Raw genomic sequence first — 21,354 nt, forward strand, 5'->3', positions numbered from 1 at the left:
AGCAAATTTAGTGGAGGGGACGCTCCTGATTGGACAGGAGAATCCTTCACCCGAATGCAGCGTCCTGAGAGGCAAAGGTATCAAAGGCATAATGTCTAATGAATGTGTTGATGGAAGACCATGTGGCTGCCTTACATATCTGTTCAGCTGAGGCACCACGGCGTTCTGCTCAAGATTGACCTACCTTATGAGTAGAATGAGCAGAGACATAGGTAGTCATTCCGAGTTGATCGCACGTAGCAACTTTTTGCTGCTCTTGCGATCAACTTGACGCCGCCTATTGGGGAGTGTATTTTAGCATAGCAGGGCTGCGATCGCTTGTGCAGCCCTGCTATGCTAAAAAATGTTTTGTGCAGAACAAGGCCAGCTCTGCACCTACTTACCCAGTGCGACGGATCCAGCGATGAAGGTCCCGGCTGTGACGTCAGACATCCATCCTCCAAACGCCTGGACACACCTGTGTTCGTCTTACCACGCCCGGGAAACGGTGAGTAGACACCCCGATCCTCCTTCCCGCTGTCAATCTCGGGCCTGTGATTGCTTTCTTCGGTCCTGGCGTTGTTGCCCGGCGACGACAACGACGCGCATGCGCAATGCCGGCGCCGCGCAGCTGCAGTTCCGACCCGTCGCACCGCAGCGAAGAACCGCTGCTTGCCAAGAGGTCGGAATGACCCCCATTAGCTGGAATAGGGAGATCGGCCCGAGAGCAAGCTTCCGAGATAGTTATTCAAAGCCACCTCGCCAGCATTTGCTTGAATCCATAGAGCACGAAGAGAGTATCTGTCTTTCTGATGGCCCTGGTACGATCCACGTAGATCCTTAAAGCCCGGACAACATTCAATGACGCATCTCCCACTGAAAGGTCCGGCCCTTGGAAAGCCGGCACTACAATTTCTTTCGTTAAGTTGGAATTAAGACACCACCTTAGGAAGATAACCGGATTTGGTTCTGAGAACCGCTCTGAGTGAAAGTTCAGAAAAGGAGCGCGACATAACAATGCCCCTAAATCTGACACTCTTCTAGCTGAGGCAATAGCTAGTAAAAAGAGAGCCTTAGCTGTCAACCATTTAAGATCCACTTGAGTCAGTGGTTCAAATGGAGCAAATTGAAGCGCCTTTAGGACTATTTCTAGATCCCAAGGAGCTGTAGGAGGAACAAAAGGCGGTAGGATGTGAAGTGCCCCTTGGAAAAAAGTGCGAACATCCTGTAGGTTGGCAATTTTCTTTTGAAACCAAACCATTAATGCCGACACGTGTACTCTCAAGGAAGCCACACAGCGACCTTTATCCATTCCTGCCTGAAGGAATGCTAAGACCCCAGAAACTCTAAAATAACTGTGCGAGCAGAGGTTGGTTTCCTTGCTCTAAGCATTGTATGAATTACCTGTGGTGAAAATTCTTTTGCTTTCAGGTTGGATGTCTCAAGAGCCACGCCATCAAAGACAGCCGATCCAGTAGCAACGTAGTGTTCACTGACAGACTCTACAGATCTGTGTACCAATGTCTTCTGGGCCATGCCGGAGCTATTATAATCTCAGCGCCCGTTCCTTGTTTGACCTTCCGAATCACTCTGGGCAATAGGGCGATTGGTGGAAACACATAGGCTAGTTGAAAGTCCCATCTCACTGACAGATCATCCACGAAGATCGCTTTGGGATCCTTTGTTCTTGACCTATATGCTGGCACTTTGAAATTGTGCCGAGAGGCCATGAGGTCTATCCCTGGCAACCCCCACTTGTCTACCAGACTCTGGAAGACCTCGGGGTGTAAAGCCCATTAATTTGCATGAATGGCGTGTCGACTGAGAAAATCCGCTTCCCAGTTTAGGACTCTCGGCACAAATACTGTGGACAATGCCGGATAATGAAGTTCTGCCCTCCTTAACGTGTGTCTTACCTCCTTCATTGCCCTTTGGCTGTGCATTCCTCCTTGATGATTGAGGTATGCTACTGCCGTTGAATTGTCAGAGCGAATTTGAACCAGTTTCCCTTGAAGAATGTCCTTTGTCTGAGTGAGTGCCATATATACGTCCCGAAGTTCCAATATATTTATTGTCAGGCAACTTTCTTCTTTGGTCCACTGCCCCTGGAAGCAACCTTTTTCTGACTCTGCTCCCCAGCCCTGAAGAATGGCATCCATTGTCAGAATCTCCCAATCCGAGATCCAAAAGGGTCGCCCTTTGTCCATCTGGGATGTTTGTAGCCTCCAGGCTAACGACCTCCATACTTCCAGAGGAAGGACCACAGTCTGAGCTTTTATTGTCTGATGTAACCCATTACATTTGGAAAAGATCAGACGTTGAAGGGGCCTCGAGTGGAATTGAGCGTACTCCACCATGTCGAATGTCGACACCATTGATCCCATCACACGCATAGCTGCGTGAATGGATACTCTTTGACTGTGCAATAGCTCATGAATCCTTGACAGTATTGTGGATATTTTGTTCAGAGGTAGAAACACTCTCTGAAGCCCGGAATCCAATACTGCCCCCAAGTGCATCATACGTTGTGACGGAACCAGGGACGTCTTTGCCCAATTTATGAGCCAACTGTGTCTCTGTAAACAAACAATGGTCTGCTGCAGATGACACTGAACCAATTCCTGAGACTGCACCAGGATTAACAGGTCGTCGAGGTATGGATTAAAAGGTCGTCAAGGTATCCCCTGTCGACGAAGATAAGCCGCCATTACCACCATAATTTTGGTGAAGCTGTGGCCAGCCCAAATGGCAGGGCCTGAAACTAAAAGTGTTGCTGGAGGATAGCAAACCTGAGATAGCACTGATGGGACGGTGCTATAGGAACATGCAGGTCAGCATCTTGGATATCCAGGGATACCATAAAATCCCCCGGCTCCATGGCCAAAATAATGGAACGTAAAGTTTCCATATAAAAATAAGGCACCCAAATGTACTTGTTCAGCACTTTGAGATTGACCATGGCCCAGAACGACCCACTCGAATGCTGTACTAGAAACAGGTTAGAATAGAAACCCTGTCCTTTTTGCGCAGGAGGGATTGGAATTATCACTCCTGATTGAAGCAACTTCTGAACTGCCTCTTGTAAGGCCCTGGCCTTCATTTCCACTGAAGATGGGCTGGTACAAAATAATCTTTGTGGAGGGTGTTTCTTGAAGGCAAACGCATAACCGTGAGATACCGCTTCTTGCACCCAGAAATCTGTGGTGGACTGCTGCCAGATCTGTGCAAATTGAAGAAGTCTTACAACTGCCCCAGACAAGGAGAAAATGGTTTTTAAAAAACCATCTAACTTTCTATCCATAACATCATTTAATGATGTTGAAGGAAGAGGCAATGTAGATTTTCGCACTAATCGAATGATGTGCATATCTACTTTGGGAGCCACCTCCCTTTTTAAACAGTCCCCAGCTGGAAGAGGATATTGGGAATTTCATCTCTTTGGAATTCTAAACTTCTTACTGGGTGTGACCCAAGCCTCTTGCATAATCTACTGTGCTGACCCTGGAAATTCAGTTCTGACTGTTTTGGGACATTTAAACCCAGGTGCCTTGGATTTTTAACTAGGCTCTGCTGCCTCCTCTAAGGATAGAATGGCTTTCAAAGCACTAATTAGCTCAGGTATATCCACTGAGCTGGGACCTTCTTCCTCATCTCTATATGCAGAACCAGAATGCGAGAAATCCTTATCCTCCAAAGTGTCCCCATCTGAAACATGTGTAGACTGTGAAGATGTTGTTTCATGTCTGTGTGATTTACTTTCCACAGGCCTTTCAGCCTGTTTTTGTTGAAAGGCTGCAGATTACTGGACTGGATGTGATAAAACCCAGGGGGAATGTTGCATGTAAGGGTTAACAGGGTAACCTATCCCTGTTATAGAAGCTGGCAAAAAAAGCCCATGGAGGTTCAACTTGAACCTGTGCCTGCCTTGGATTATTAAGGAGGCTTTGGTGAAAGCTAAAACAATTTGTACATAATCCATTTTGAACCAGATCCTGAGAGGTTAACCCAGCTTTACAGGACAAACGTGAAATTAGTGTTGGTGCTGCTGTGGAGAGTAACCTCCTCACCCTTACCTCTCTTAGACATGGTAAACAAATCATACACATGTATGGTGTTAACTACACAATTTTGTGACTGAAATCACTTTATAGCTTGCTAAAGTAAAATACACTCCGATCCTTCCCTGCCTTGCACCAGCATTGAGGATCGGTATATACACAGAAACGGACAGGAATAGTAAAGTCAGCAATCACACTAGCAATCAGTCACAAGTTATACATTAGTATAATAAGCAATATGAGCACATATTCAACTACAGATACATTTCAAGTATGTAGGAGAAACATATTACTGTATTACCTCCAGCAATAGTTTTCAGACTCATATGCATCAGGCACTTATCCAACTACTCATACCCAATGGTAGGTAGAGACTTAGTGCTGTATCACCTGCCTCAGAAGAGTGGGATACAGGGAGACTTCACCCCGCTTCCAGGATCGATCAATACATTAGTGAACACTGAGTGGATCCAGACGTAAAGTGTACACAAACGCCTAGTAAACACAGACGCTGAACATAGACGCACTAGTCACACAGCTGCCTATGCTGCAGCTGGGTCCTTTAGATGCACAGCATCTCAGAAGGAAGCGGGAAATTGGTTTATGGTGGGAAACTCTGCAGAAACTGGTCATGAACCCGGGGGAGTGGCGACCAGGGGAAGGTCTTACTGCCCACTGCTGACGTCAACCCCATGGATCCCAGCCTCACACTAATCCCTGAAGCCTATGATCCCTGGGGCCTAGGGCTGGTGCACCTGAGGAGGCAGCCATGTCAGCGACTGTTCGGTAGTCTCCTCCCGAAAACAGTGTGGCTGTGTCTCGCATCTTCCCCGCTAAGCGGAACCGACGCCTTACCTTCTCCTTGTGCTCCGGCCACAGCCTGGTAACATCAGCTGGACTTGCTAGTACTTCCATACTGACGCCCGCCAAAACAGCACTGTACACATGGGTAAGCGTTGTCGCGACCCGGCGGACAGTTGTTGGAGCGACTCTTTCTAAGGTGCATGTAAGACTTTTTTTAGAAAACTCGCTCAAAAAACGTAAGAATATAAAAATTAAATAAAAAAGCTTATGGCTGCCAAAATCGGCAGCCCAAAGATCGTTGCCGGCTACTGCCGCACCAACACAAAAAACTGAATTGCCTGAGCCAGGAGGCAGGGATATAGGGGACTGGCCCATTGCATTCTGGGAGGCCGAAAGCTTTTGATCATTGGTGCCAATCCGCTGTTGCTACCTCATATCCCAATGTATATCCTGTGGTTACTACTGTGGACCCTGTAGGAGAAAAGTGGTACCTTGTGCCTTCTGTGCAGAAGGATTAGTAGTGGGGATAAAAGCCGTTTAAGCGGCTGCTATTCAGACACTATTTTATTTAGGCCTTCCCCAAACAAATGTCCCCAGTGAAGTATCTCCAAGATCTTTTTGAAGTCTAGGTCCACTTTCCATGACATCAACCACAGTATGCGGCGAGCCAGGACAGATGAGAACAACGCCTTGGCTGCCATTACACCTGCCTCAGGGGACGCCTCCTAAATGTAATAGGTGGCGGTGGTATTCTGAGACAGGAATTGTCTGGCAATGACAGATATATCTTCGGGGCAGCTCTCCCTCTAGTGCCTGAACGCACGCATCTTTTTGCAGCCCAGTAGGCAGCTATAGTGGGTCTATGATTAGCCCCCTGTAAGGAAGCATATATATGTATATACTTCAGGCATCCTTTCACACGCTTAACTGTCAGATATTTCAGTGAAGTGGTGACAAGCAGAGTGGACAACACCACAAGGTGGGTGACGTAAGAATCCACCAGCGGTGGAATCTCCCATTTGTTACACAACTCTGCATGGAGAGGATAGTGAGCCAAGGCCCGTTTATGCAGAGGGAATTTCTTCCCTGGATAAGACCAGGGTTCCTGCCTGATATCCATGGTCAGAATGGAGTAATCAAGTTTTAACCACCTTCTGCCATTTAAACTTATCAGTTTTATATGCCACAGTAGTGGAATTCACCTCATCAGAGATTTGTATGATATGCTTAAGAGCAACCACTAAGGCAGGGACATCAATCTGCAAGGGAGAATCCTCATCAGTAACACAGGATTCAGTATCTGACAGAACCATATGCTCCCCCCTATTCTGATGAAAACATCGGAGAGGTTTGTGGATTGTGAGGAGGAAGCAGCCCGCTTAAAGAACCCAGGGACACAGGAGTGACCTGGGGCCGATATTTGTCTCACCAATGACTGATTTTGCTGCAGCTGGTTAGACAGATTTTCCGCCCAAAGCGGATTAGCCATAGGGACAATTTGTGACTGTAATGACACAGGAGGTCCCATAGGGGGAACTAGACATTCCACCAGAGTACCCAATAGGTTGGTGAACGCAGCCCAGGTTGGCTCCTGTGTAAATGCAGGAGCTGCGGACTAACTGGGAGATGTATGACAAATAGTACACAGACTATTATACAACTCTTCCCCCTCTGGTAATTCGCTGGAGCATGCTCTGCATGATGCAGGAGCTTCCACTGATTTACTGCCCTTTCTGTTAGTCGCTCTGTTGTTGCATTCTCACATAATGTCTAAGTACGATAAAGTCAGACAAAGTACAATACCTGCGAGTAAATCTGGTATTATGTGACTGAGTACACAGTAAATCATACGTATTGGATAAATACTGCAACACGCTATATCACAGCGCAGTCCGTGACCGGAGGAAATATCAGAATACTCGTACAACATATTCTGTAAATGTACTGTTAGAGGTGCCACCAGGGTGGTACTAGGTGGCGCTGTTGCTCTTGTCCTGCAATCCTTTAGCGTCCTGCAGCCAAAGACTTCGCCTATAACAGCCGCCTTTCCCGGGACGATTAGGTCCGCCCAGTACTTAGATGCCCCCAGGTTTTTATGATAGTGTGCGACTAGCACGGAACCACTATGGCAGATGGTACACACTAGCACCACAGCATCGGAGATGAAGTTACCTAGCACTGGGTACTGAACTGCAATGGGCGAGATGTCAGAGGTGCAGTCCCAGCTAGCGTCTAAATACTATACAATACGGTTAGACAAGGGACAGGGCCGGATTGTTAGCAATGCCGATACCAACGAACAAACTACTGGACCGGACTGCGGAGCAGAACCGGCACTGGTAGACAGAGGTACAGGCAGGCAGGGCTGGTATACGGAAGCGATCGCCAATAGCGACACAGCACCGGTAAACAAGCAGGTGGACAGACATGCTCCGGTAGCGGAGTAGCCACTAGTAGCGACACAGACAATACATATGTAACACAGCGGAATAGACGCTTCTAGTGACACAAACAGACATACTGCAGGACCAGACTGACAGGACAAGCGTAATAACACAGGATGCAAACAGAAGCTCCAGTTGAGCAAATACAGGCTGGAGTACACCGGATTGTGCACAGTATCTGGTACATGCTGTAAACAGAAGCTCTAGTTGAGCAAATACAGGCTGGAGCACACCGGATTGTGCACAGTATCAGGTACATAAACCATACCTCCCAACTGTCCCGATTTTCGCAGGACAGTCACGTTTTTTGGGGACTGTCCCACCTGCGGGCCGCAGTGTCCCGCGGTGGGGGGGGGGGGGGGGGGCAGTTGGGAGGCTCCTGCACGCGCTGCCCTGCTTAGCAGAGCAGCGGTGAATAGACACTGTGCGCATGCGTCTATTCACTGGCGTCAGAGGGAGAGGGGGCATGCCAGCGGCTCACAGAGCGCTGGGCATGCCCCCTCAGTGACAAAAACGGGGACGTGGCTCGCGATCGCGGGTCCTCCCACAAAGCCACGCCCCCTTTTCATAGGCCACGCCACTTTTTCAGGAGCGCGCGCGGCTTCGCCGCACGTGTGTCCCTCATTCTCCTAGTGAAAAGTTGGGAGGCATGCATAAACAGAAGCTTTTAACAGAGACAGTATATACTGGAACACCCAGGATCAGGCACTTGTAGGGAAGCAGCAGGCTCAGAATATGACAGGATTACACAAACTGTTCAGGGTTCATCAGGATAGACTGAGTATAACCGGCCCCTAGGTCCTAGGCAGACTGTGTAATAAAAGACACAATATCCAATTAGGACAGCCAAAAAGGACAAGCCCCCTTAATGAGGAGAGTCACTGCAGGTGAGCAGCCTGACACACAAGGCCTAGTGCAGCCGTGGCCAACCTGTGGCTCTTTCTTTATTCAGATGTGGCTCCCGACACTCAGTCACCTGACCACAACAGATACTGGAAACTGGTGCACTCCAAGCTGACTGAAACCTGAGGGAGTCAAATACTGGGCTGTAGTGACATATGAGGGTGGGCTGGAGTGACACAATGGGGAGCTGGCTGGAGTGACAAAGGAGAGTCCTGGCAGGAGAGACACAATGGGGAGCTGACTGGAGTGACACAGGAGGGTGCTGGCAGAAGTGACACATTGACACATGGGGGAGCTGGTTGGAGTGACCCTGGAGGGTGCTGGCTGGAGGGACACATTGACACATGGGGGAGCTGGCTGGAGTGACACAGGAGGGTGCTGGCTGGAGTGACACATGGAGGAGCTGAAGTGTATTATGTGAATATGGCTTTTTCAATATATTTTATGCGTATCTGGATTTTTTAATTATTTTATGTGGAAGTGTCTTTTTTCTGGCTTTAAAATTTATTTTATGTGGATCTGGCATTTTCATTGTCTTTTATACCTGGGGTGCGGCCTAGCAGGCACAAGGTCACACCCCATTTTTGCACACGCGCCTTCGGCTTGATGTTGGCTCTTTGAGGTACCTAACAAGATTTTTTGGCTCTTTGTCTCTGACTGGTTGGCCACCCCTGGCCTAGTGCTATTGCTAATGACCTAATTATGTAGCAGCTGGACTGCACACAGAAGACACAGCAGTCAGGCTGCAATTACATAGACCCACCAGAGGTGGCTTGTAACAGGTACACTTTTTCTCAACTAACGCTGTCTGTGTCAAGACATGTAGGATACTCAAGTATGGTATGTATGTAAAGACACGGCTCTGTATACAGGCGGCTCTACATGGGAGACTTTTCCATGCAATCCCAGAGACCAGCTGAAGTGTCACCCTGACATACAGCGCTGACAGCCCAGAGAAGAAATCTTCATAGAAAAGCTTTTCTCAGGGCTGCCCAGGGCAGCCCTCCTGTTAGGTGACCTGCTGCTGCAGGCACCAACTCGAAACTGAGCTCTCAGTGCCTGGAGGCGGGGTTATAGAGGCCCCAATGCATCCTGGGACAGCCACTGGATCAAGATCCACTCCACCCCGATGTTTTCCCTGTGGAAACCAATGTAACCTGCTGCAGAAAGATGCTTCCCTTTATTAAGATGCATAATATAGAGATTTATCAAATCTTCAAACAGGTAGCAAGGAATTCATTAAACTGCAAATTACACACTCCTATACCTGTCCTTAGTGTCTTTGCCCAAGTAATTTCAATATACAATCTTGAATACTTAACTGATCCACACTCTTCACTCTGACAACAAGGTAGCCACAGGTGGGGTATGTTAGATCGATAATACTTATGTCAACATGCATAAGGTCGACATGAGACTGTTGACAGGGTCAAATGTCAACTTGCTGGATGTCTGCATGCTTAGCATGTCGCCCATGACCATGTTGACGTTCATTATGACTATATGGATGACACGATGACATGACAGAATGTTGACCCAACATCCCTGATGGCCCTGCAGTCTATTACCTATTCCCAGCTGCTGCAGAGACTTCAGCGCGGCTTCCAGGTGCTGGTTATGACGTGCAGCACTTCAGACATCTGACAAGCTGTTAGGCGCCGCGATCCGGGACTTCCTCCCGGCCCGGCGCCTAGCAACTAGGGACGCCGAGCGCGCTGAGTCGCCGGGTCCCTAGCAATGCTAGGACGCCGTGCGCGCTGAGCCGCCGGCTCCCTAGCAACGCTAGGACGCCGGGCGCGCCGAGCCGCCGGGACCCTAGCAACGGGGACGCCACGGACGGACCGCGTTCCCCGTTGCTGGGTTGGTTATTTAACTGTGCACACATGTTTTCTGGTCGTGCAGCAAGGCAGCTGCACGACATTCATTGTAATCAGGCTCTGGACTCTGATTGGAGGATTCCCTGCTAAATACCTTCTCAGTGCCTCACACAGACGCCGGTGATAGTTTCCTGCATGCTGCTCATGTTGGTGAACGTCTGTTCCTGGTCTGCTGTGTCCGGTCATTCCAGTCCTCTGAGTTCCTGAGTCTTGGTGTTTGTCATCTCATCCCAAGGAGTTCTCCTGGTCCTCATTTACCTGTGACAGTCTTTAGAGGATCTCGTTTGGTTTCGTGAGTGGCGGCTCTGCCGCGTGCTGCGGCCTAGGCCGCTTTATATTGTGTTCTGGTTTTGGAGCATTTGCGGAGGTATCCGCTTCCACAGTCCTCTCCGGAACTCGGCGGTGCCGTGTAGGAGAGTGGACAAGTGGAGAATTTTGGTTGTTCTTTTCCCTGGCGGTAATCCGCGCATACTTTAGTTTTAGGTTTGTTAGTAGCCCCTGGCCTTGTTGTTTAGTTAGAGGGCCCCTTGTTATCACCCTGTCTCGGTTCACTCTTTGTCTCTCATTAAGACCTGAGGGGGCATCGGAGTTGGGCAGACGTAATCCGCCCTTCAAACGCGGCTGCCATGGGCCCAAGCATCCATAGTCTCGCAAGAGTGTACTGACAGCACGGGCGAGACAACGGAGATAGGGCGCCAGGGGCTATTCCCATTCCTTTCCCCTTTCCCAGCATTACTGGTATTCAGGTCCTTTCATATAAGATCACCCCAGACCTGAGTATTAGAATCATAACATTATCACCGGCCCAAAAACTTTAATAAAAAAAAAAAAAAAAAAAAGGGGGTTTTACATTTTTTCCCTTTCAGTTTTGGTAAGAGTTAACCGGCTTCATGAATCCGGCAGGGTTAGGACCAAATCCCGGTCAGCTTTTAGTTAACCAAATTCAAGAACTTACTCAGATGGTTCAGGACCTTTCTCTTCGGGTGAGATCGCAGGAAGATCTTTTGCGAGCCTCCCCGAGGGTGGTCCCAGAACAAAGATGCATTTACCCGACCGTTTTTCGGGTAACCGAAAAGATTTTTTTAATTTTAAAGAAGCTTGTAAGCTATATTTTCGTTTAAGGCCTAGTTCCTCTGGTACTGAATCTCAGCGGGTTGGGATTATTATGTCGTTACTCCAGGGGGATCCACAGACCTGGGCGTTTGGGTTAAAAGCTGAAGATCCTGCTTTGTTATCTGTAGATGCCTTTTTTAAATCATTAGGTCTGTTGTATGATGACCCAGATAGAGAGGCGTCAGCTGAGAGTCACCTGCGTGCTCTCAAACAAGGTAAAAATCCAGCAGAGGTGTATTGTACCGAATTTCGCCGCTGGTCGAACGACTGTGGCTGGAATGACCCGGCCCTGCGCAGTCAGTTTCGCCTCGGTTTATCTGAACTTATTAAAGACAGTCTCCTCCAGTACCCCGCTCCTGAGACTCTCGATAAACTCATGGAGCTTGCTATAAAAATAGATCGTCATCTCCGAGAGCGGAGGGCTGAAAGAGGAACAACCGTTAGGCCTAGTCCTTGTGTTTATACCTTTCCAGAGGACGTCGAGGAGCCCATGCAGATGGGTCTCTCCCGGCTGTCCCCAGAGGAAAGAACCAGAAGATTAAGTTCTGGTCTTTGTTTGTACTGTGGTGGTAAGGGACATATTGCTCGCAACTGCCCGAACAAGTCGGGAAACGCTCTGACCAAGTGAATTGTGAGGGGGTTCACTTAGGTCTGCAGCTTATCTCCTCAAATGACTCTCTCTTAGTCCCTGTTAAGATTTTCTTTGGCAGCCTCAGTTCATTGGTGTCGGCCTTTGTCGATAGTGGAGCTGCAGGAAATTTTATGGATTTAACTTGGGCTAAGGCCTTAGGCATTCCACAGATACCGTTGGATAAACGTATCACCATGCGCGGGTTAGATGGGGGTCCGCTTTCCAATGGGATAATTACTCACCGCACACCTCCAGTATTACTTACAGTAGGAGCCTTACATTCTGAAGATATAGAATTCTACCTTACACATTGTCCGGCAGTTCCTGTAGTTTTGGGTCACCCTTGGCTTGCCTTTCATAATCCCACCATTGATTGGCGGTCTGGGGAGATTTCCCAATGGGGTCCGTTTTGTGTTAAGGAATGTATTTCTTATCCAGTCCGGGTTGCAGCAATCGTCCCAGAGCTTATTCCTGTGGAATATCAGGATTTTGCCGATGTGTTCTCCAAAGGCAATGCGGACATTCTGCCTCCCCATCGGTCCTACGATTGTGCAATTGAGTTAGTACCAGGTGCCACTTTGCCTAAGGGGAGATTATATGCCCTGTCCGGGCCAGAAACCACGGCCATGAATAATTACATTCAGGAAAGCCTTAAAAAAGGTTTTATTAGGCCTTCAAAATCTCCGTTGAGTGCAGGATTTTTCTTTGTTGGGAAAAAAGATGGGTCACTTAGACCATGTATTGATTTTAGGGCTCTGAATAAGATCTCTGTGAAAAACACCTATCCTTTGCCATTAATTTCAGTGCTTTTTGATCAGTTACGCTCCGCCGTGATCTTTTCGAAAATTGATCTTAGGGGAGCTTACAACCTCATCCGAATAAAATCTGGGTATTAGTGGAAGACGGCTTTCAGCACTCAGTCGGGTCACTATGAATACCTGGTGATGCCGTTCGGCCTGTCAAATGCTCCGGCGGTTTTTCAAGACCTCATTAACGATGTTCTCCGTGACTTCCTTGGGAAGTTTGTGGTCGTTTATCTTGACGACATTTTGATATACTCTGAGTCTATGGAACAACATGTTACCCAGGTGCGTCTGGTTCTTCAAAAATTACGAGAGAATCATTTATATGCCAAGCTTGAGAAGTGTGATTTTCACATCACAGAGGTGTCTTTCTTGGGGTACATTATTTCTCCCCAGGGATTTTTCATGGAACCGAAAAAACTCCAGGCCATCCTTAATTGGGCGCAACCCACTAATTTAAAAGCAATTTGTTAGGGTCTCCTGCCCTGTGCTGCCACGTCGTCATGGCAACCGGGAGACAAGTGCTAGCGGAGTAACCTGAGCGCAGCTGATACTCCGGTTCGGGTCTTTTGCTGTGCAGTGGTTACAGGCTCTGTGCACGGCAGGGGATCCGGTGCTGGTTTTTGTGCTCACAGTCTGTGAGGTCTGAGTGGGGCGTGGACAGCACCTGCTATATAAGGCCTCTTCTCAGGTTAAGCAGAGGCTGCTGAATATGTTATGCACACCAGTGCCTGCAGGAATGTACTGGTGTCTGAACTGTTATGCACACCAGTGCCTGCAGGAATGTACTGGTGTCTGAACAGATAGGGATGCAAAACAAATGAACTCACAGACAGACTGGGGAATATGACATTACGTACACAGAAGGTGATAGGGTAACAAAATAAACACAAAGTGAACAGAGAAGCCCAGAGGCTAAGAAACTGGGTGTCTCCCTAGTATTAAGAATGCTCAGATGGAAAAAGCAAGATGTTGTGTTTTAATACGTAGAGAACCCGAAATGCTGTTGCTAAGGGCAACAGCAAAACCCTAAAGGGTTACCAACGGGTGTGGCAGTAAACTCCTTGGTCAGAGATGGAATGATAGACACAAGGAGAGTCTCCACAATCCTAATCCTCACTTGCAGTGCACAGGTTCAGCTTACTGCCACTAAACTGACACCTGAACACCTTGCACAGTGAGACAGGATTTAGGCAGGCAAGTCTGAGAATACAGCCGCAAACTTGCTAAGTTCACAGAGTAGCAAAAGAACCCCAGCAAGTTAAACGACTGACTCCAGTCTTACTGCTAGGTCTGGATTGGCAGAGTGTAGTACCAAATCCCAAGGCCTATATGCAGTAAGCAACAACAAATACAAAGCTACACAGTACTGGCTAACTTTCAGGAACTAACTAACCAACAAAGATTCAGCAGCATCTGCTTAACCTGAGAAGAGGCCTTATATAGCAGGTGCTGTCCACGCCCCACTCAGACCTCACAGACTGTGAATACAAAAACCAGCACCGGATCCCCTGCCGTGCACAGAGCCTGTAACCACTGCACAGCAAAAGACCCGAACCGGAGTATCAGCTGCGCTCAGGTTACTCCGCTAGCACTTGTCTCCCGGTTGCCATGACGACGTGGCAGCACAGGGCAGGAGACCCTAACACAATTCAGCGCTTTTTAGGGTTTGCTAATTATTATAGGCGGTTCATTCATACTTTTTCTGACCTGGTCACTCCCATAGTAGCTTTGACTAAAAAAGGAGCAGATCCCTCCAATTGGTCGCTTGAAGCTGAGTTAGCCTTCCGGGCCTTGAAGCAGGCCTTTGTCTCAGCTCCTGTCCTCAGACATCCTAATCCGGAACTTCCCTTTATTGTGGAGGTTGATGCCTCAGAGGTTGGAGTTGGGGCTATCCTTTCTCAGGAAGATCCGGAGTCTCAGGAGTTACATCCTTGTGCCTTCATGTCCAGGAAATTCTCCTCCGCTAAATCCAACTATGACGTTGGTAATCGGGAACTACTGGCAGTAAAATAGGCTTTCGAGGAATGGAGGCATTGGCTGGAGGGAGCTAGGCATACTATTACTGTTTTTACGGACCATAAGAACCTGCAATATATTGAATCAGCTAAACGGCTTAATGCTCGGCAGGCACTTTGGGCATTGTTTTTTACTCGTTTCAGGTTTATAATCACCTTCAGGCCTGGTTCCAAGAATACGAAAGCTGATGCCCTGTCACGTTGCTTTCTTCCGGTTCACAATAGCAATCCTGTTACTACCCCCATAGTTCCATCTTCAGTCATCCGGGCAGGCCTCACACAGGATTTATTTACTCAGTTAAACCAGCTTCAACACCAAGCTCCTAGACTTATTCCTGCTGGTCGTCTTTTTGTCCCTGAATTTTTGAGAGGCACTGTTTTAACTGAGTTTCATGACAACAAAGTCTCGGGGCATCCGGGTATCACTAAGACCTTGGAGTTAGTCTCTCGCTCAGTGTGGTGGCCTAGTCTTTCTAAAGAAGTTAAGGAATTCGTCCATTCCTGTCAGGTTTGTGCACAGCATAAGGTTCCTCGTTCGTTGCCTATCGGGCAACTTATGCCTTTAGCCGTTCCTCTCAGGCCATGGTCTCATATTTCCATGGATTTCGTGGTGGACCTTCCCCTTTCAGCCGGATTGCAAGTCATTTGGGTGGTAGTGGACCGTTTTAGTAAAATGGCTCATTTCATTGCTCTTCCCCGATTACCCTCTGCTCAAGGGTTGGCAGTTTTGTTCCTCCGCCATGTGTTCAGGCTCCATGGTTTGCCCACTGATGTTGTCTCTGATCGGGGTCCACAATTCATCGCACGATTCTGGAAACGTTTTTGTGCCTCTTTGAAGATCGTGGAAAATGTTTTCAAAATACAGTGCGCAATAAAAACAGAAGTGCAGCTACACAATATACACAAGTGTGCATCCAAAACACACTAGGAATAGACAGAAGAAAAAGAAGTGTATATTAGTAGTAGCGCTCTCCAGTAACCATGTTAGATGTCACCCATGTGTAAGAATCAAGACATGAAGGTTGATTCACCGTATAACAAAGAAACAGGATCTCCTGTTGTCTTCTGGTCACATGAAATCAAGTAATCACAATGGAATAATTCTTTTTTTCTCAGGGGACTCAGTAGTGGGCCCAGCTTATATCTACGAAAGAGAAAATATAAGCACCTCCTAATCCTTTAGCAAGGATAATTGATGGAGGTACTTATAGTACAAAATATAGTGTAGCAAGCCTTTTAAAAGGATCACATTTATTGTGTACAAAATGCACGTACAGAAAGACAAATTTAAAATAGCATATCAATCTCCATAAGGCACATCACCAGCGTTGGAATCTGTCCAGGGGATTCGAATGGCGTCAGGTGTCCAGTGAAACAGGTGAATGAGCTCCGGATGCCCACCACCATAACCATGCAGAGTTCACCCTGTAGTCAGTCGATGAGTGCAGGAGTCCAAATAAGATACAGCCACAAAAACGATTCTGGAAACGTTTTTGTGCCTCTTTGAAGATGAAACTGTCTTTAACATCGGGTTATCATCCACAGTCTACTGGGCAAACCGAACGAGTCAACCAGTCATTAAAACAGTACTTACGCTTGTATTCGGCCAAACTCCAGAATGATTGGTCCGAGTTTCTTCCTTTGGCCGAATTTGCTTATAATAACTCTTGTCATTCCTCCACCAAGGAGTCCCCATTCTTTTCAGTCTTTGGTTTTCATCCTAGAGCCAACTCTTTTTTTCATCATTCTCCAGTTTCCTCGTTGACCTTAACCTCCCATCTCAGAGCAATTTGGAGAAAAGTGCACCTTGCCCTCAGAAAAGCGGCCTTCCGAGAAAAGAGATTTTCTGATAGGCTCCGACGTCCTTGCACTTTTAAGGTGGGAGATAAGGTATGGTTGTCAACTCGCAACATCAAGCTTCGACAACCCTCGGCTAGACTGGGACCCAAATTTATTGGACCGTTTCTTATCATTAAGAAGGTCAACCCAGTTGCTTTTCGGCTACGCTTGCCAAGATCTCTCAGAATTGGGAATACTTTCCATTGTTCCCTGTTGAAACAATATGTTTCTTCCAGCAGATTTCCTCGGAGGACCTCCCAGGGTAGATCTCCAGTGGATGTGCAGGGACAACAGGAGTTCTTGGTAGAGAAGGTGTTAGATTCAAAAGTTTCCCGGGGCCGGCTTTATTTTTTGGTTCACTGGAAAGGCTATGGTCCGGAGGAAAGGTCTTGGGTCTTGGATAAGGATCTACATGCCCCTAAACTCAAGAGATTATTCTTTCAGGAATTTCCTCAGAAACCTGGCTTTAGGGGTTCATTGACCCCTCCTCAAGGGGGGGGCACTGTTAGGCGCAGCGGTCCGGGACTTCCTCCCGTCCCGGCGCCTAGCAACTAGGGACGCCGTGCGCGCTGAGCCGCCGGGTCCCTAGCAACGCTAGGACACCGTGCGCGCTGAGCCGCCGGCTCCCTAGCAACGCTAGGACGCCGGGCGCGCCGAGCCGCCGGGACCCTAGCAACGGGGACGCCACGGACGGACCGCGTTCCCCGATGCTGGGTTGATTATTTAACTGTGCACACATGTTTTCTGGTCGTGCAGCAAGGCAGCTGCACGACATTCATTGTAATCAGGCTCTGGACTCTGATTGGAGGATTCCCTGCTAAATACCTTCTCAGTGCCTCACACAGACGCCGGTGATAGTTTCCTGCATGCTGCTCATGTTGGTGAACGTCTGTTCCTGGTCTGCTGTGTCCGGTCATTCCAGTCCTCTGAGCTCCTGAGTCTTGGTGTTTGTCATCTCATCCCAAGGAGTTCTCCTGGACCTCATTTACCTGTGACAGTCTTTAGAGGATCTCGTATGGTTTCGTGAGTGGCGGCTCTGCCGCGTGCTGCGGCCTAGGCCGCTTTATATTGTGTTCTGGTTTTGGAGCATTTGCGGAGGTATCCGCTTCCACAGTCCTTTCTGGAACTCGGCGGTGCCGTGTAGGAGAGTGGACAAGTGGAGAATTTTGGTTGTTCTTTTCCCTGGCGGTAATCCGCGCATACTTTAGTTTTAGGTTTGTTAGTAGCCCCTGGCCTTGTTGTTTAGTTAGAGGGCCCCTTGTTATCACCCTGTCTCGGTTCACTCTTTGTCTCTCATTAAGACCTGAGGGGGCATCGGAGTTGGGCAGACGTAATCCGCCCTTCAAACACGGCTGCCATGGGCCCAAGCAACCTTAGTCTCGCAAGAGTGTACTGACAGCACGGGCGAGACAACGGAGATAGGGCGCCAGGGGCTATTCCCATTCCTTTCCCCTTTCCCAGCATTACGTTCTGGTATCCAGGTCCTTTCATATAAGATCACCCCAGACCTGAGTATTAGAATCATAACACAAGCATCAATTCTGGTATTTTTCCCTAACTCTAGCTTTACCTCTAACCCATCCCTTAGTGTATAACCCTAACCTCCCCCCACAGCTCAACCCTAACATTCGAGATTTAAATATTGTGAACATGTAGCCATTCTGAGGATGTTAACATGGTGCCTCTCGACATGTTAAACCATATCAACAGTTTAGTGACGACATTGTGTGTTGACATTCAGTCACTGTTGACCATGTAACTGGATCTCGATAGAGACAGAGCTTACTGTCTTCCTCAATTTAGCAGGTGTGCACAGTAAGAAAGTCTATGGAAACTTCATAATTCATTTGCAGCCAAACTTTCACTGATCTGCATCTAGTCCATCACCCATCGTCAGCACTGTCCAGCTGAGACAGAACCTTTTGCCCCACATCAGCATCGTTTTTAATCCTTCTCAAGTTCCCACTTACTTTCCACATGCTGCCCGTGTATCTTACCAAGTGATTAGCTCACTTGATGAGACACTGCAATGTGTGGCTCCAGCTTGTCTGCTATAGCAGTATGTGACTCAGAGGGATGGTGGCTAACTTTGTATGCATGCAATAGCAGTGGGCATATGGTGCAACGAACAGTACACAAACAAAATGCATGATTATACAGTAGTAGCAAGGTAATACAGTACAAGCAATGTTTAGCACAGTTTGGGCGAGAAGGTGGGTCTAGCAGACTAAACCGCTATCTTTACTGTCCTGAGATCCCCTTCATCACAAAACTCTTGCTCTACTCAGCCTATATTAAAATGCCACTTCCCTCCACTGCTCGCCTTTTCACAGTCAAAATCACAGTGTTGAATTTGTCTATGTGCAAATCCGCGTGGGTAGTGTCTGGACATGTACAGAATCAACATGCATATTTTTGCTTGTCACAATTAGTATCAGCTCTTGTATAGTTAAATAATAATGTAGCAACGAAGAGTGTAGTGCAAAGGTTCTCAAACACGGTCCTTAAGGCCCCAACAGTCCAGGGGCCTTATTCAGGTTTGTTAGCAAACAAAAAAAGCACACTAATGGGCAAAATCATGTGGCACTGCAGGTGGGACAGATGTAACGTGCAGAGAGAGTTAGATTTGGGTGGGGTGTGTTCAAACTGAATCAAAATTGCAGTGTACAAATAAAGCAGACAGTATTTTCCCTGCACAGAATCAATATAACCCACCCAAATCTCTCTCTGCACATATTACATCTGCCCCATCTGCAGTGCACATGAATTTGCCTATTAGTGTGCTTTTTTGGTTTGCTAACAAACCTGAATAACCCCCCAGGTTTTAAGTTTATCCATGCTTGACCATAAGCGACTTAATTAGCACCTCAGTCAATTTGATTTAACCATCTGTGCTGAACCATGGATATACCTAAAAGCTGGACTGTTGGGGTGCCTTGAGGACCGCGTTTCAGAACCTCTGGTCTAGTGACATCTTTTAAGCACCACATTAAAAGGAGTGACTGTATTTGGTAATGTATACTTTCTTTCTACAGCCATGACTAATCCTGAAGTGATAGAACTTCTTGAGCGTGGGTATCGTATGCCGAGACCTGAGAATTGCCCTATGGAACTTTATGATTTGATGCTTCGCTGTTGGAAGGAGCGCCCTGAAGACAGACCAACATTTGATTTTCTTCGATCGTATCTTGAAGACTTTTTCACAGCTGCAGAGGCCCAGTATCAGGCCCAGCCTTAATATAACAAGTACAAACAAGCATTGTTGAAGGGGACTCTAAAACACAACTGTAAAAAAAGTCCAGTAACAGACCCATAGAGACTTTACCAATTACTCCTACTACCCGTGGGTAAAACAAGACATTAACATTTCATTTGGAATTTCAGTAAAACTAAAAAAAATAATATTAATAATCATATAACCCATGAAAGTCTAAGGAAATTTGGGAGTTCAGTATCATATGACGGATACCATTGTAAGCGCGTTTCCTAAAAATATTTTATACTATTATACAAACATATGTTGAGTCACTCTAAAAGAGCTCTAAAGCTTACATAAATCCATGTATTATATAAGTATTCATTATTTTAAGGGAAAAATAAAAACACAAATAAGGACAAACTTTTAATTTAGGTTTCTTGCATTGTACTGCATCTTTTCATTATTAATGTGCAGAAAGGCTGGATATATACTGCATCTTCACTGTTCATGTACAGCAACTCGTGATGTGTACTGCATAGTGACATTTCTACTGAAGCCAGCTATTCAGACTCTACTGTCTACTACTATCCACAGCAAGTGAACACATCTCTGTCCTCATGCTGTTTTTTGGCATGGGTGCAAATACTGATGACTCAAAGTACAATATGGATAAAATAAAAATGAAAGTCGACAAAGATAATGCAATGTTACTAAAATCCATCTATACAAAATGGTATTAAATTCTCAATTAAAGTAAATCTGCAAATATGAGCATGTTCTGCGAATGCTGATTATTTTACAGGACAGAAAGCTATACCTCAATACACTTTAATTCGAGCCGCTGCGGCCGCTGTATGTAATCCTCACCCTACGAACTTTTTACACAGTTAGCGTACAAAGGCACGTACCCTGTACGCACTTTGCGTACTCACGCCGCGACGGACGTACAAAGTACACACAGTGCATACACACACACACACACGGACATGCTGAGAGCACAATGCAGCTACACGTGTGATAGAAATACACCTTAAACCTTAGTAGGAAATGGGATACGACACCAAATTGTATTTCAAAACTATGCTGGGGTCCAACCCACCAACGGTTATTGTACTACAGGGGGTTACAACAATTATACAATACAATAAGAGAAAAAGGCTACAGTCAATGGTACATACGTTTGTTCACCTGCGCTTCCCGGTCCGGTCCTCAATCATCTTCAGAGATTGTGTGTGACGAGGCCTGCAGCTGGCTTTTTATACATTTGTCCAAAACCTAACACAATGGAAACTTTTTGTTTATGGTCACTGGGATGGTCATTTACAGTACAGAAGAGGTCATAGGTCGGTTTGAATAGGTGGGCGATGTCTGGTCGAGGTGTACTTGCAGATGTTCTCCACTGGGTTCCCGCCGAATATCAGGAGTACAGTAAATACAGTTGATATTAATATTCTGCTCCTGCGCATAACTATTCGCAGGAGCGTGCAATCTTCTGCAAACTAACACCGGAATATTGTTCTTAAAATACCCTACAGCTAGATACCAAACACCACCTCCTAACCTAATTCTGTCTCCTCATATCCTGTAAAGGTGAATCCCTTTGTTATTATACCCTTTAAGCAAGTGTAACTCGCTGGTGTGGTGCATGCTGACTATGTGTAAATCGTGCACTATGTGTATTAAATA

The 21,354-nt window shown here is 47.0% G+C and overlaps 1 protein-coding gene across 1 annotated transcript in view; it reads left to right on the plus strand.

Moving 5' to 3' along the window:
- Positions 1-20,418, plus strand: part of LCK (LCK proto-oncogene, Src family tyrosine kinase) — a 130,815-nt gene extending 110,397 nt beyond the window's left edge. Inside the window, exon 13 of the mRNA XM_063954268.1 lies at positions 19,505-20,418. Within this exon, the coding sequence (XP_063810338.1) occupies positions 19,505-19,707 (203 nt within the window). The 3' untranslated portion in view covers positions 19,708-20,418. The remainder of the gene's footprint in view (positions 1-19,504) is intronic.
- The last annotated feature ends 936 nt before the right edge of the window (positions 20,419-21,354 follow it).

Source organism: Pseudophryne corroboree, chromosome 2, assembly GCF_028390025.1.
Source record: "Pseudophryne corroboree isolate aPseCor3 chromosome 2, aPseCor3.hap2, whole genome shotgun sequence".
Taxonomy (NCBI): domain Eukaryota; kingdom Metazoa; phylum Chordata; class Amphibia; order Anura; family Myobatrachidae; genus Pseudophryne; species Pseudophryne corroboree.